At 33.6% G+C, this 15104-nt stretch overlaps 1 protein-coding gene across 1 annotated transcript; it reads left to right on the top strand.

Moving 5' to 3' along the window:
- Positions 1-910: 910 nt before the first annotated feature.
- On the top strand, positions 911-8558 carry LOC130641227 (uncharacterized). The gene is made up of 16 exons (XM_057447945.1): positions 911-1132; positions 1332-1496; positions 1729-2195; positions 2617-2731; positions 3297-3492; positions 3658-3730; positions 3830-4006; positions 4465-4566; positions 4855-4959; positions 5031-5374; positions 5483-5518; positions 5697-6015; positions 6183-6613; positions 6894-6988; positions 7128-7304; positions 7681-8558. Exons 1-16 carry the CDS (start codon positions 1025-1027, stop codon positions 7855-7857), a joined length of 3087 nt encoding a protein of 1028 aa, XP_057303928.1. The 5' UTR covers positions 911-1024; the 3' UTR covers positions 7858-8558.
- Positions 8559-15104: the final 6546 nt, after the last annotated feature.

The raw sequence follows: 15104 nt of genomic DNA, 5'->3' as shown, positions 1-15104 counted from the left end.
ACATCTTACCCATGTCAATATACCACAAAGAGGGTTAGCAACACCATTTAAACGTGTTATTAAAATGCAAAACGTCAGTTAAAGTAAAAAATTAGTTGAAGAAACATCAAGCAGGATTTTGCATTTCTGCCTCTTTTCGCAGGACTAATCAGAATAGTTGTGAAAAACTGATCATGAAAATTATTTGGACTAACGAGACAAATGAAAACAAGCCAAAAATTTGTCCCTAGAAAACGCTTCGCTCGCGCCCAGACCTGCGCGGTATGAAACTCCGTAATGAGATATATATAGTCTATTGGTTTGTCACACCCCTGTTTCATGTTTAGGTCTTTCTAAGCAGAGTCCTTTCAATATTGACGTGTAAAGTTTTAATGTCAAGAGTTTGGTTGTTTGAGACAGAAGAAGCCCTGTGAGCCGATTGCAAAATATATTGCTAGATCACTAATTTTATACTCACTTCTCAATATTGGTCATCTGTCTTGTATTTACACAAATCAAAACAATTTTGCATGCGTTGACATATTTTATTGTTAGTAGCCGACACGTGAGCTAAGTCAGTTCTAGAATGTCCGTCTTTGTGTGTCATCAAAACCGAACAATTCGTTCCCAGTGTTCTGTCCGTTTTGGACGCCGACCTTGTTAGAATACCCTCTATAATAGTTAGAGAAATTAGGATTTATTATCAGCGAATTTACAAATAGTTAGACATATGGAAGAAATAATTTGTGGTTGAATATAAATAAAAGCAAGAGAATGAAAAAAAAAAATTTCGCCATTATATTTCATCATTTCTCTACAAGTCGTCGACCGTAAACATTGATCATTACCTCATGTTACAAATATAGAGCCAAATAATCACGTGAGCATGCGTCGAAGTCGCAGGGAAAAAGAAGGTAAACAAAGAAATTTGCAAACGCAAGGTTAAAAACAAAACAACGTGAATCACAAATTTTAACAAAGTTTGCAGATATAACGTATATATAATTTACTATAGATCTCTTATTGCTTATAATATTCAGAAAACATGGAAAACGGAGAAAGAAGGTTACTTTCGGTTAAAGCCAGCCATGGTTCTACGATAAAACGTTTCAACGTACCGACTGACTGCACGTACAGGGATTTGTTGTCTGTGGTATGTGCTCGATAAATTAGTTAGCTAGCTAGCTAGAATAGTTGTGTTTATGAGTATGTAGTTTTAGATAGAATATACTCATTAAGAATTTTTTCTAATAAAAATACGTAAACATGGTCACAAACCAAGCTGTAAAATGTTTGTTAAATCACTTTTTACAACCCTTCAAACATTAAACATTACTTATTTTTTTTTATAGCTCAAAAATGTCTTTGAGGATGAAATTAAGACAGTAAAATTTCAAGATGAAGATCAAGACTTGATATCATTATCCACAGAAGATGAGTTTACAGAAGCTTTGAAAACTGTGCCAAAAACAGGAGGAATCATGAGATTGTATCTCAATTCTGCTGAAATAAAGCAAGTAAGTTATTTTGGCTGATTAATTGGCAAGTAAGAAATCCAAATCTCTTTCATTTTATACCTGTAAGGATAAAAATGTTTGTGGAAAAAACTTCTGTGGTAAGGTTGACTACAAAGGACAACTGCCAATTTAATTCGAACAGTCGCCCAAACTCACTCCACAATTTTTTTAACCTAGCTCCAATTAGTTATCTAACTTTTTGTAAAAATAAACACTTTCTTTCATCAAACAGGGAAGAGTCAAATGCGCTTCAGATAATCAAATCTCTAATGCTAAAGATGCATTAGCTGAATGTTCTGGTGAGTTCTTGATGCAAGCTGACGTTAGAAAGCAGAAAAAGCAGACAATATTGGCATCGGACATTTCAGTTAATGAGGATATAACAGAGAACAGAAAAAAATCAGTTCCTCATAAAATTGAATCTGCGTCAAAACTGTCTAAAGACTTGAAATTTACTAGTTCGGAGGTAACAGGACGCATTCCAGTTCTTACATCCGCGTCAGAGCAATGCATGGAACTAAATTATATCTCACAGAAGCCAGTCTGTAGAAAATTCAGAAGAATGTCATCCAATACTCTTTCGTCAACGTCAGATAAAAATGATAAAAGGTCCAGCAGAAGCAACATGCAAAAAAAGAAAAAGAAACATGGACAAAGAGTCTTGAGTTCTTCTTCAAGTTCAAGCTCATCATCAAGTGGGTAAGTCTTTTTATACATATAGTACATGGAACTGTTATATATGACATGAATCTTAGAGAAAATTTTTGTTAAACCACTTTGTAGACTTTAAAAATAGTACCACTTAGTCATTGTTCAGTCATTGTCATTGCATAATATGGATATTATGTCTGCCCGTCGATAATATAGCTGTAGCTGTCGAAACGTAATTATGAATGCAAATTCAGTAATTCACTAATCTGTCAAAAGTTTATTTGTTTACTAATTAGAAATTGTGTGAAATTGGTTGATTATTTTCCTGCATAGCAAAAAAACTTGGGAACTAAAGGTTATGTTTCGCCTTTAAATTTGTTCTTCGCTCTGCTCTGTTGCAAAACTGTTAAATTGATGAAAATTAAAAACTTTTACACAACAAAAATAAGCAAAACATTATTTATGTTAGATCATCCACCTCATCTTCTTCCTTGTCTTCATCATCAGAAAGTAGTTCTGATGAATGTGGAAAGATGACCAAAAGAAAAAAGAAGAAACACATTCAAGCAGCAATGATAAATGAGGTATTTTTCATCAATCATCACTATTATAATACAGTATATACAATAAAAAATTATGCATTAAAAAAATTGTTTCTTCTTACAATAAAATAAAAACAGTGCCATTACACTTCCTGTCATCACACTTCCTCTTACATACATGTTGTTGTTTTTTTTAATACATTTATATTTCTTCTACTTTTATAAGTGTTTTTGCATATACCTTTTTGCATTCCCACTGCATTCCATGTGTTTCTTTCACAAGTTATAGGTAAAACTATAAAAAGTAGCTATTAGTGTATATATATATGTATTTTATTTTTAAAGTTTTTTGATGGCCCATGCACAATTGCCCTGAACACCCCCTTTGGTAACTAAGAAACATAATATTTAAAAACAGCAAATGTATTGACAATTTCCTACTATGCTTATATATTTATGCAAAGAACTCATTTTTTATAACTGAAGTTGTACACATGTTACAAAGTTATGTTTTGGGTATATATATATATAACATAATAGGACCTATGTGACTGGCTAAGAAAAAAGTTTAAAGTCATAATTCAGTATATTTTGTTTTTTCTTATAGATACTTCGTAAATTTGAAAAGGAAATGCATGAGAAATTTTCTGAGGAAGTTAAGAAATATATCAGTGACATGAAAGGTGAAATCACTCAATCAATCCTTCAGCAATTGGAAGGTGCTGTCATACAATCAATAACTACACCAAATGCATCAGCTGAAAACTATGTTGCAAACAATTTTGGTGAAGATTCTGCAAGAGGTATATATAGTTTATACACAATTACATTTCACAATAAAATTGTTGAACATACTATATGTGGCATTAAAAATGCTTTAAAAAATTTTAACAAATTTAAATTCCACACATACCTTGATCTACATTTTTTGTAAGATTTTTTTTAGTTAATTGATTTTTCGAATTTAGTGAAGTACCACCATCAAAACGTAATATGTGATCATTGTGATGGTAGTATTGTTGGACCACGATACAAATGTGGGTGAGTAAACATTCTTTGTTTATATGTCATAAAACCTGCTTTTATTTTGCACAGTTTAATGTATAAATCTAATTTCTCGTTAATTTTTCTTTTTTTAAGAAATTGCAGTGATTATGATTTATGCGAGATGTGTGAACAAATTGATGGAATTCATACGCCGAGTCATGTGTTTCTAAAACTTTACTATCCCACAGCTTCTGCTGGACAAAAAGTTGGACATCTGCAGCCATTACTGCGAGGAAACATTTACGAAGAAAGAGAAACTGAAAGAGAAAAGTAACTAATGATTCATTTCTTTTAAAAATTTCCTAATCCTAAAAAAAAATTATTTCTTTTCAAAATATGCTATTTTGTGTCTTTAACAGTGGGCTTTCAAATTTATTATGATTAACTTAATTACTATTATAACTATTATTATCTGAATATTTACTGGAAAACCAATTTAAAATGTAAAACTTACAAAAGTTGGTCCCATGTTCTTAATGTGTAGACTAACTATACATTGACTGCCTTTCGTTTACAAAATACTTTTTTATTTAGGTGATTGTTTTTGTATTTATACCCTTAGACCAAAAACAATCTTTTGTAGATGTTTTATACCTTTTAAAGTAAATGTTTACTCATTTCTGTCCATCTTGGTGTCACCATACTACCTAGAGGAATAAAAATGTAAAATTGTTTTTTCACAAATTCTTAAAAAAACACGTGACATGCAGATTTGGCTCCTATTTTAGGGAGGATTTATTGCAACGAAAGTTTGACAGTGGGTCGGAGTTAAATATCATGGAAAAGGTGGAAAAACAAAGAAAGAAAAATAAAGAAGCAGAGAAAGCAAGGTATATGTAAACCAAAAATTCATACATTCCTTATTATCCTAGGCATTCGCCAAGCAATTGACTCAAAATATAGACTGCTGTGTAATTAGTTAAACTGCAATAATTGGTTAATAATCTTCTTTGAATATATCCCCTGTCTGCCTGCCTGCCTCCCTGCCTGGAACATAGGTCTAGACTAAAATTGAAGCATGATCAATTTAAGTCTATTTAATTTAAGTTAATCTAAAAATATATACCTTAGCTGTCTTTATTGACTAAGAATGACTGAAGCATCACTTTTTTATTCAGAGAACTTTTAAGAGCTGCAAGGAAGAAGGAATGGAAGAAGATAAAGAATGAGTTTAAGAAGAACAAGAAAGAGCAGTCCAAAAAGTATATGAGACGAACTAAACTGTAAGTTTAAATTGTTGTTGACAAAAAATACTTAAGCAAGAATTTAGAATAACTAGATACTTTTCTTTTAGACAACAACAAGAGACTACAATTTCCAATGAAACCTTTCATTTTGAAGTGAATGACCCTCCAAAAGTACAGAGAGTGGTTTCAACTGATACAAACTCATTAAAAGATGATAATTTAACCACAGCTTTATCTGGTCTACAAATAGTGCAAACTTCTCAGGAAGCTCTAACGAACAACGAAGGAAAGGTTGAAGGTCTATTTGTAGAAGAAGTTGCTTGCAATAATGAGGCAGAACTTTGTGAGGCCGACAAGAACTTTTCTTTGGACTATGAAAGTGATCGTACATCGAGTGATGTAATGGTAATACAGAAGAGTGAGATTCCATTACCTATGGAAATTTTACAAGGTATTTTGTTTTAATATGCAAATAAAAGGTTTTGGCAGGTAATTCTTGTGGAAATGTTCGAAAATTGTCCAAAAGAGGACTGTTTTAATGTGAAAATTTATATTCCAGGTAATAAAGCTGCTGCAGGCTGTTCTACTAAACCAGGTAACGCAATGCATTGTAGTTATATAATTTCCTTGCTTTCTTTGTGTAATGAAAATGGTTGCTAGCAATGTTCTGCACTTTGCCTTTTCAATATGGCACCAAATCTTTACTTTCAAATGTTTACAGCAGATTTAGGACTTGAAAATTCTTTATAATGAAAATCAGTTATATTTTTCAGACTTGGTGGATTTTAATAAAGATATTGACACAGAAGAATTTATCGTCGTGCCAAAATGTTTTGACTTGAATTCACCATTAGATGCGGAACAATTTTTAGAGTACCAGGGTATTAATTCTTATGACAGCAATGTTTTTGAATCATTCAATCAATTCTCGCCTTCTGTGAGTGTAAACGAAGGTGATATTGGATCATGCAATCAATTTTCACCTTCTGTGAGTGTAAACGAAGGTGATATTGAATCATGCAATCAATTCTCACCTGTTAATGAAGGTGAAATGCCAGTTGATCTTGTTGCTTCTGTACCACCAGTTGAGAGGTGAAGATTTAAAAGTCTACTGTAGTGTATTTCTGACCAAATTTGTGCTAATTGTCTATGTTGTGCCTTTTGTTTGTTTTTTCACATACCTGAGAACAACAAGAGTTTTTATGTTTGTAATTTTGCTAAATTTCTTGACCCTAGATTATTTTTATTATTTGTTTTAGATCCCCACCTGATATTGCGTCTTTTGAACCGCCATGCAACTTAAACCTAATGGACGAAAGCATTACTGAGCCTGAGAAATCAAATTCACCCATTATGTCGCCCGAACCGGCATCTCCAACTGTTGTGATGACACAGCCAGATTATCCTGAAGATGTTATCTCTACTCAGCCATCACTGCATGATGAGATCATGATAATACGAAAGAAAACAGACGCTGTCTTGTCTCCACCCAGCCCAGTTGAACCAAGGACATTACTTGAGCAAGCTAAAGAAATAACAAACAACTCTGATCCATCTGTTCCACTAGTCACAGAAGTTAATGTCAACGAATCTGAATCTAACAACCAATTAGATTCCATCACAGAATCTCAAATGATAAGAGAAGAACAACTCAGAAGGAAAGAGATGGAAATTTATCGGCTGGAGAAAGGTCGGTTCTAATACAAGATTGAAGAGTATAAATTGACTTTTCCTATAAAATACTTCTAAATACCCGAAAGACAGAGGCTTTGCGTACCTGAACAATGACTTTTCTAGTAAAAGTTAGATGTAAATCAAACCTATTTTAAAACAAACTCATTTGAGAAGATTCCAATTCTATACATTTCCCATAATAAGTCCCCACTTACATTACCCTCTTTAATTGATCAGAATTAAATTTGAAATAAAATTAATTAATTTATAATCACTTTCCTCTTTTTTCCTCGTAGCTCGCGAACCTTCTCCCACTCTGTCTGTGTTCAACCCTCCATCAGTGAAATTTACACAACAAATTCGACAACGACCAGAAGAAATTAAAACTGAGGTTTGTAAAACGCTTACTCAATATAATCTCCTTGTTAGGAAAGAAGCTTAACGAATTAATAAAACTGAATAAATAAAACTTATTATATATTATCAAGTATATTTATATTTACTATTTTTTTATTATATAAATTTTATAGAAGGATCCTTCATTCGGTGAAGCGTTAACTGATGTTATGGCGAGTGTTGTGGATGCAGCAGCCAGTGCTGCATCTGCCGTCGGTAACACTGTGGGAAACATCGTTAGCTTAAACAGCAAATCACCTCCCAAAGTTCAGTATCGAGAAGGAGAAGTTGAAGTATCGATGCCACCGCCGGTAGGAAATTATTTTTTTTAATTGAGAATTACTTGACTGCGTTCACTTACTTAAAATCTTAACCCTAAATACACGTATAATGTTGAAAGAAAAAACTGATCAACCTTGGAAATTTTACTTCAAATCGCAAAATTATAAAAACCTAAACTGCAAAAATAAATATCTCAAGAAACAAACACCCAGAATTTCGCCATTCAGTTTTTTGAACTTGCAGTTTGCAAGAATGTGGTCGCAGAATTAGGTTTTTATTTCCGCATTCATTGATTTTCGTAAAGAAGAGCTTTATTGTCATACTCTGACATCCTTTATGAAATGTCATGATAAGCTTCGCACCACACCCTTGTGTTGTGTATAAGTTGTTGTTCTTGCTATTCAGGTTGCTACACCGTTTAAAGATGGAGATAAAGATAGTATGGTTCAACTCTTGGAGATGGGATTCTTTGACCGAGAGATGAACGAGAAGCTATTAAAGAAACACAAAGATAATGTCGGCAGCTGCATTGAGGAACTCCTAGCATCAAACGATAACGCGTGGCACCAAACCCGGCATTGATTATATTATCGAGAACAATTCGCCTCTGTTATCCAGTTACAATTGTGACGATTATATTAGTTGTGTTGGTTTTAGTAAACAAAATTGTATTTGTGTGGACGCTTAATGTTTTTTTTTTTTTACCGTCATTTTTTGATGGTTTTAGCTAATAGAAGATAAAAACACTGAACGAAAAATTGTTATAATGACTTTAATACGCGCACATAAAAAGTGTAAAAATAATTTAAAAGTCTTGGTAACTTAGTACTTAGACCTTGAAACTCTTTAATTTTAACACATCTCAAAATACTGTTTGATTTGAAAGCATTTATTTAAAATTATGTATATACGTGAGACTGCTTTTTGAAACGTCTGTATTGTCTTTTCTTACTATAATTATTCCGGTGGTAGTAATCTGTTTTAGCACTCAACGAGTGTGACCATGATATAACTTTTAAACCACATGTGTGGTGATAAGATACTTGGGAACATCATTATGTAATTATTGTAAAATTTCAAATTTTGTGCTCTTTACTTTTTCTTTTTTTTTTTTCTCTTTCTTAAAAGTTACGATAGCAGGTAGCTTGAAATAAAATAAAAATGCAGGCTGTGATATCTCAAGGTCGAATTTGATTCGTTGAGCGGGTGATTCTGACTGATATTGTATTATATATTTCTGTATGTAAATAAATATATGTAAAAAGTATTCTTTTTTTGTTCAATTGGTATTTTTATCCTTCGCAATTACTCCTGAGAAAGCTTGAAAACAGGCTAACCCTATTATACCTACGCGTTCTTGGCCCGTGTAACCCTGAGGTGGTACAAACTGCTCGCGGGATATATTTCCTAAACTGCTATTCCATAGTTGCAGAATGTCTTAAGTTGTTTTATCGAAAAAAGAGATCAAAATCGAAGACATCTACAGGTAAGTTTTTTATTTTAACGAGAAAAGATATAAAGACCCATTTTTCAAAAAAATCATTGATACTCCTGTCATTAAACTTGTATATCGCATTTTAAAATGATCAACGTAAAATCAATATACTGGCGTAAACGGAATCAGTTATAACGTCCACCTTCGTCTCCAAGGTTTTTTGCCTTATAAATCGCTGTCATCTCTCGTATTAAGAAGGAAAAAAACCCTGGGGAGAAAGGTGTTATAACGTCATTCCTGTGTTTAATTTTCAGTAACGATCTTTTAAGCAACACCTTGGCAACCACTTGGTAACCAAAAAACAATAACAAATATTTATATAACCAATACGACATTTTACAACCCTAATTAATGAATGTCCGAAATTTTTAATGACAAACGTGATTCAAGTTAGGAAAAGTCACAAAATTCTAATATTAATGCGCGTGCGTAACAAGATGATGCCTAGTCAAAGAGGCACTACATGTCTATCGCCCAATATTATAATAGGGTTAAAACCTAGAATATTTTTCATTCTCCAGGTTAAAATTATGAAACACGTTGAAAATTAATATTTTTTAATCTATTTGTCTTGTTATGCGTTACGTTGCCTCGAAGTTAACCGTTGTGTTCGCATTTGAAATACCTCAAAAGTTTTATTACGGAGTGATCAGTAATAATTTTTCCGCTATCAAATTAATCATTAAGGCAGAATCTCCCGGGAACAAGGTTGGTTTAAATGTTCAGCAACGCCAGTTGGCTGGGTGTAGGTATAATTTGAATCTTTAGTGACAAAGTTATTCAAACACTAGGTGGACAAATACAGCCATCTAACCATTATTTCTATTACGGCAAGAAAAGAAATTCAAATGTTAAATTTGAATCTACTCAACGTTCCTTCCACCATTTCCTTTCTAGTATTAATAACCAACCAATCTTTCAGCTTGCGTCCTATTAAACTCTGACTTCTATGCTGTTTTTGGATCGCCTTGTTGATTGGCGATGGGGAATGCTTACTGCATAATCTTGTAACGTCACTGTAAAATTCCTTTCCCTCCTTATTAGATTAGGATACGTAAATGGTCTTGTATATTTTTGGAATGCAGCCATAGTTTTATTTGCTGTGTTTGATGTAAGTTGTTATCTGTTTTGTATTTAGATGCAACACCAACAACACACAGAGCGTATTTATTTTTCGTTTATATTTGTCGTCAGCTTGATAGATTTCATTTGTTTGATAAGTGATAAATTTAGTCGTGGTATTTATTTTGGCTTGGGTAAAATATACAGGATTATAATTTTGAGGGATGTTGGTGATGAAAATGATCATGATACGGCCAAACAAGAAATTTTCTTTTCTGCTGATCCTGTGTCGGCTGATACTGGACTAATGGGTGATGGGTGTACGTTCGGGCTTGTCACTACCAGAGCAAATAAAACCAAGGTGTACAGTCTTTATAAGAGTATTGAAGGTTTACCGTCGATGCTAATCAATAAGCATCTTAGATCAAGGCGAGACGCACAGAAAGAGATGGGGAAGATAGCGAATAAGTTACCAGAGATGGTAATAAGGTGGTTGCGGCTGCGGATAAGATTTTTTAATGATGCTAGAGATGTGAGAATTATTGATATGGATAGATTTACACTTGAATACTAAAAGTATTTGAAAGAGGTTTTTGGTATCGATAAGTTTAAGATAAGATTACAGGATTGCGTTAAAGAGTGCTACAGAAAAATATGCTATGGTAAAGGCTCATTTAGACCTAGAGTATGAGAAGCAGAGAAGCTATTTGATATGGTGGTTTGTTGAGTGATGATTATATGGAGATGAGGAGGAAGCTGAGGGATAGAATTAAAAGGCTGAAGGTAAATTGAATATGTATAACTAGATAATATCAATTTTAAAGGATAATTTTATTTAATATGGTTGCAAAGAGTAAAGGAGTCGTTTAGGTTGTTAATAAATACGGATGTTTTTAAAAAGGAACGGGTAAAGACGTTGTTTAGGGAGCAGTGGATAGCCATTGCCTCCATGCTTACAACTTTTGCTGGTGTGGGAGCAATAGTTATATTATATCTAACAAGAAATTAAATATTTGTAAATACAAGTTGTAAGTTATCCGATTAGGATAGAAAGGGATTGTCAAATTAGTGGTTATCTGGTAAGGGTGTTCGAATAGTGATAAGTATATTGGTTATTCGTCTGTTCAGCTTAGATTTGTTATTTATTGTGCCTTTACGTGTTTAGGTGTTTTTGCTAGACATTTGGAAAAAAATATAGATATCATGTCAGGAGGATATTTCACACGTGAAAGTGGTTTTTCTCAATATTATATTAATTGGTCAGGGGAGGGTTATAATACTGTTTGTAATGAATATGGTGTTGGTAGGGATCGTGAAGTATTGTCCTGAGAGGTTGTCCATGTCTTGCGATAAGAATAGTCAGGGTGATTGCTAGAGAATTATGTATTCAAGGTGGATAATTGATAGCGGTGGAGGTTTGAGGAGAACTGCTTTCCGTTACCCATACCCGTTACCCAAGCATGCTAGTGACAGGGAGAAAGTCAAATGTGTTTATCTTGTTTAACTTTCCTCTAGGAGGTTAGGGATAGGTTTAACTCGAAGAGGTCAAAGAGGATTGACATAATAATTAGTAGAATATTTTTAGTGACTATTAGGATGAAATGAGAAGTTACTTTCAGATAGCTGTGGTAAGGTTGCCGGAGTTAAGGAACCTAAGTTGAGTGACTACGATGTGCCTCGCGAGGAAAAGTTTTCTATTCCTCGCTAGGCCCCTATTGGGAATGTTGTGTTTGTCTTTCTTGGAATTGGATTTTTTTTAGGATAGTATTTGTAGGATAGGTAAAAGCATCTAAGGATTGTTGGTAAGGTTTGTCAGGTAAATTAGAGTATTATTAGTGATGTTAATGATATGTTATGATGTATAGTTTTTCGTGTTATAATGTTCCTAAAGATAAAAAGCTCCCCTCCGGCGGTAAAGAGAAGATCATAAAGACAGGACTTTATACACTTAGTGAGTGTGGATTAATTTTTATCGACAAAGTGGGGAGGTTACTATCGATATCGTTAGCGAAGATAGTGTAGTGATAGGGTTTTCAACTTGTAATCTTAAGGTTTCGAGTCCCCACTCCGGCGCACTTTAAATTCAGTGTTGTCAGTCCATAGTGCCATCTACTGACCGCTAACCCGCTTGTGTGGCAGGCAAGCAAGTTAGAGCAATGCTATGCGTATCTCTGGCGGTAAGGTGACATTACAGTCGGAGTGGATTAAGAGCCGCCCGTTAGGATGGAATCCCCAAGGACGTCAAAACTTCCCCTTAGTTACTACTTACGATGCTTCTTAAAAATTTAAGAGGATTGGTTGAGAGGCTGGATATGTTAGATGGTCTTAGGTTGGAAGAGTTTAAATTATTCTGATAATTTAGTTCATGGTGTGAGATGTAGGGAATATATATTTGACATGTGGGTGAGGATGAGATTCGGTGTTCAAGTGTTTTAAACTTGGATCCGAAGTGGTTGTTGTGGTCGTGTATTTATTCTTTAGATGTTAGTATTGTAGATGGTAATGAAAGGGTTATTATGGACTATCCTTTCGGGATTGTTCTACATTTTAGAAGAAAAATTGGGTAAATAAAAAATGTATGGGAATAATTTACTACCTACGAGAATTTCTAGCAGAAAGCGGAATTAAGAATTGAAGCAGCATAGATCGGCGACTAATTATCTAAGAACGATTGATCAAAACAAACTTTTGACTGTTAGGTTTCCCAATCTATTTAATGATGATGGTGTTGTTTATGATTTGTGGAGATTATCTTTTAAAATTAACCTTACGAGCAAGGACGGAGATGCGACCGTTGTTAAAAATTTAGTTAGAGCGGTTATCAATGAAGGTTTTCGTTAAGATAGAATCACATGAACTTGTATTTATTGACGATTTTGATAAGTTGGTGTGTTGGCGAGATAGGATTCGTTGAAGTATTAAAGACTGGTACGAAGATAAATAATGAGGAAAACGAACTTGACAATGTATTTGGACGGAGATTTTTTGTTCCTCTAGGTTTGGGGTTGCTTGAAGGTACCATGCAATTCCATTAATCTGAGTTATATTGAATCGAATAGATTGACTTACGAGTTGACATTTGAATGTTTTCTTTGTAGCATGAAGTTGTTAGTAATGAGACTTAATAATGAAGTTAGAATGAATTAAGCTGAGAGGACCCCTTCGCAGGACCCTCGGTAACAAAGTACCAATAGAAACTCTTTTTATGAATACAACCTTAAATCCAAAAGTGCATCTACCAATAATTAAGAGTTAAAACTTAAAAACAGGTCCGGTATAGCACCATGAATCCCTTCCGGATAGAAGCGCCAATGTCTATACGCAATCACCGCGTGATTATATGATAGCATCAGAACAGTGAGCAATTGTTTACACGTTCAAATTGCGCTGTTAGAAGTGAAATTTCACACCGGTCTTATTTTACTATTTATTTATTTCTTTTCGAGTGTTTTTAAGCATGATTCTAAAGCGTAAAATCAAAATTTAATTTACTACAGAGCAAAATCGATTTACGATATTATAAAATCGATTTACGATATTACGGGGAAAAAACATACATAGATTATTATTTTTAAATGACAGAATAAAAGTACAAAATCATAAGCAATACAAAGAAGAAAAGGGAAATATAATGTCATATGATTTCACACCAGTGTAAAATAAACAATAAAACAATAAAGGTGTTATTTCCAAAGTAAAAAAACAAAACTATAAAGTCATAGGTGGAAATATATTCGCGTACTGTAAATAGATAGTGTGTGCTATCTATCTTATAATACCCGTATACGTCTGTCCATCCGTCCGTCCGTCCGTCCGTCCTACTGTCTGTCACGCAAAATGGTAGGTAGCGAGACCCACGCAATGCGGTATAAAAAGGACGGGCGAACTCGTGGATATTTCCACGGGCTAACGACCAGTATTATCATAATACCCATTGAAAAGAAAAAAAGGTCTTAGATACCCAAACTGCAGTTGACTCCATAATTAACAGACTAGCTACTTCACGGACAAAATGTGATGGTCAAAAAGTCTCGGTCAAATCCTAAAAAATGGACCGCAATTAACGGACAGTTTTTTCGCTACATGCAATGCACTGTGCAAAAGGGAATTCTCTCTACTAAAGGGAATGGGAAGAAAAATACAGGCATTCTTTGCTACATCTAATTTTCATGTAACTTTAAATTTAAAATAAAAAGCAAAATTCTCTTAAAGCTTTATATGGAATAGAAAAAAAATTAATTCCATTTAAACATTTTGATTTTGCCGTATACAAGAAACATTGATAGGGAACTCAACCGCGTTTTCACTGAATGAGAATTTCAATTGTACATTTGCGTTAAATTCTCATTAAACAGTTGAGGCGATCATGAACACGTCAACTATAGCATCGTCGGCTTAATAAAAACGTCATAAAAAAAACAACCAACTCTTACTCTCCTGCAGTTGAAAGATTGGTCGAACAACGATTGAATCAGGGAACCAAAGAAGTTTTTATGGTAGCACACGCTCTTACCAAAAGATTGTCAATAAATTTGAAAATACTGTATTTCTTTTTCACAAATTGTATAGCACATACACAGTAAATGTATTGCCAGCCATGCTTCTAAATTCGTTTGTTCTTATATCTTTGAACTTTAAGTTTCCATGTTTTTGTTTCTACATCGAAAACTTTCTCTTTGTTTTTTTTAAAATATCTGGATGTTTAACAGAAAATAATTTTATCTGACCAAACCACGGCGATAACATGAATGAAATACTAAATAAGTGGTTGACGACCAACACTCTCTAGTTGAACAAAGGGGACGCAAATTAAAGTAAAATGCTATAGCTTTCTAAAAAGGCCATGGTGCCACAAAACAATATACTTCACAAATATCTCCCTCTCTGGAACCAATCTATTGGTCCTTGGTGGGCTTCCCTTGGTTTCTCTCTGCACCTTAGTAAAATAAGATTTGTGAATATAACACACAATAAAGAATAATGTTGGCTATGATAAAAACAAACGGAATAAAAAATTAGGTAACAGAACAGTAAAAATACAGTCAGGATGTGCGTTTATGCAGCCAAAATTTTTAAATTGATTTATTAAAGATTTATCCATGCTAAATATGTAAACATGCAAAAATACAAAAAAAAATATTGCAAAAATATAAAACACCTCAAAAATGGCCATTAACCATTCTGTACCGTCTAGGACTTATCAAACGAACGGCCTACGGTACAATGGTTAGTCTTCAAAATACTGTGTACTGTGTAAATACTGCAGTTTTTT

Source organism: Hydractinia symbiolongicarpus, chromosome 4 (genome assembly GCF_029227915.1).
Source record: "Hydractinia symbiolongicarpus strain clone_291-10 chromosome 4, HSymV2.1, whole genome shotgun sequence".
Taxonomy (NCBI): Eukaryota; Metazoa; Cnidaria; class Hydrozoa; order Anthoathecata; family Hydractiniidae; genus Hydractinia; species Hydractinia symbiolongicarpus.
Note: the sequence above shows the minus strand (reverse complement) of the source record. Positions and strands in the feature narration are given on the sequence as shown.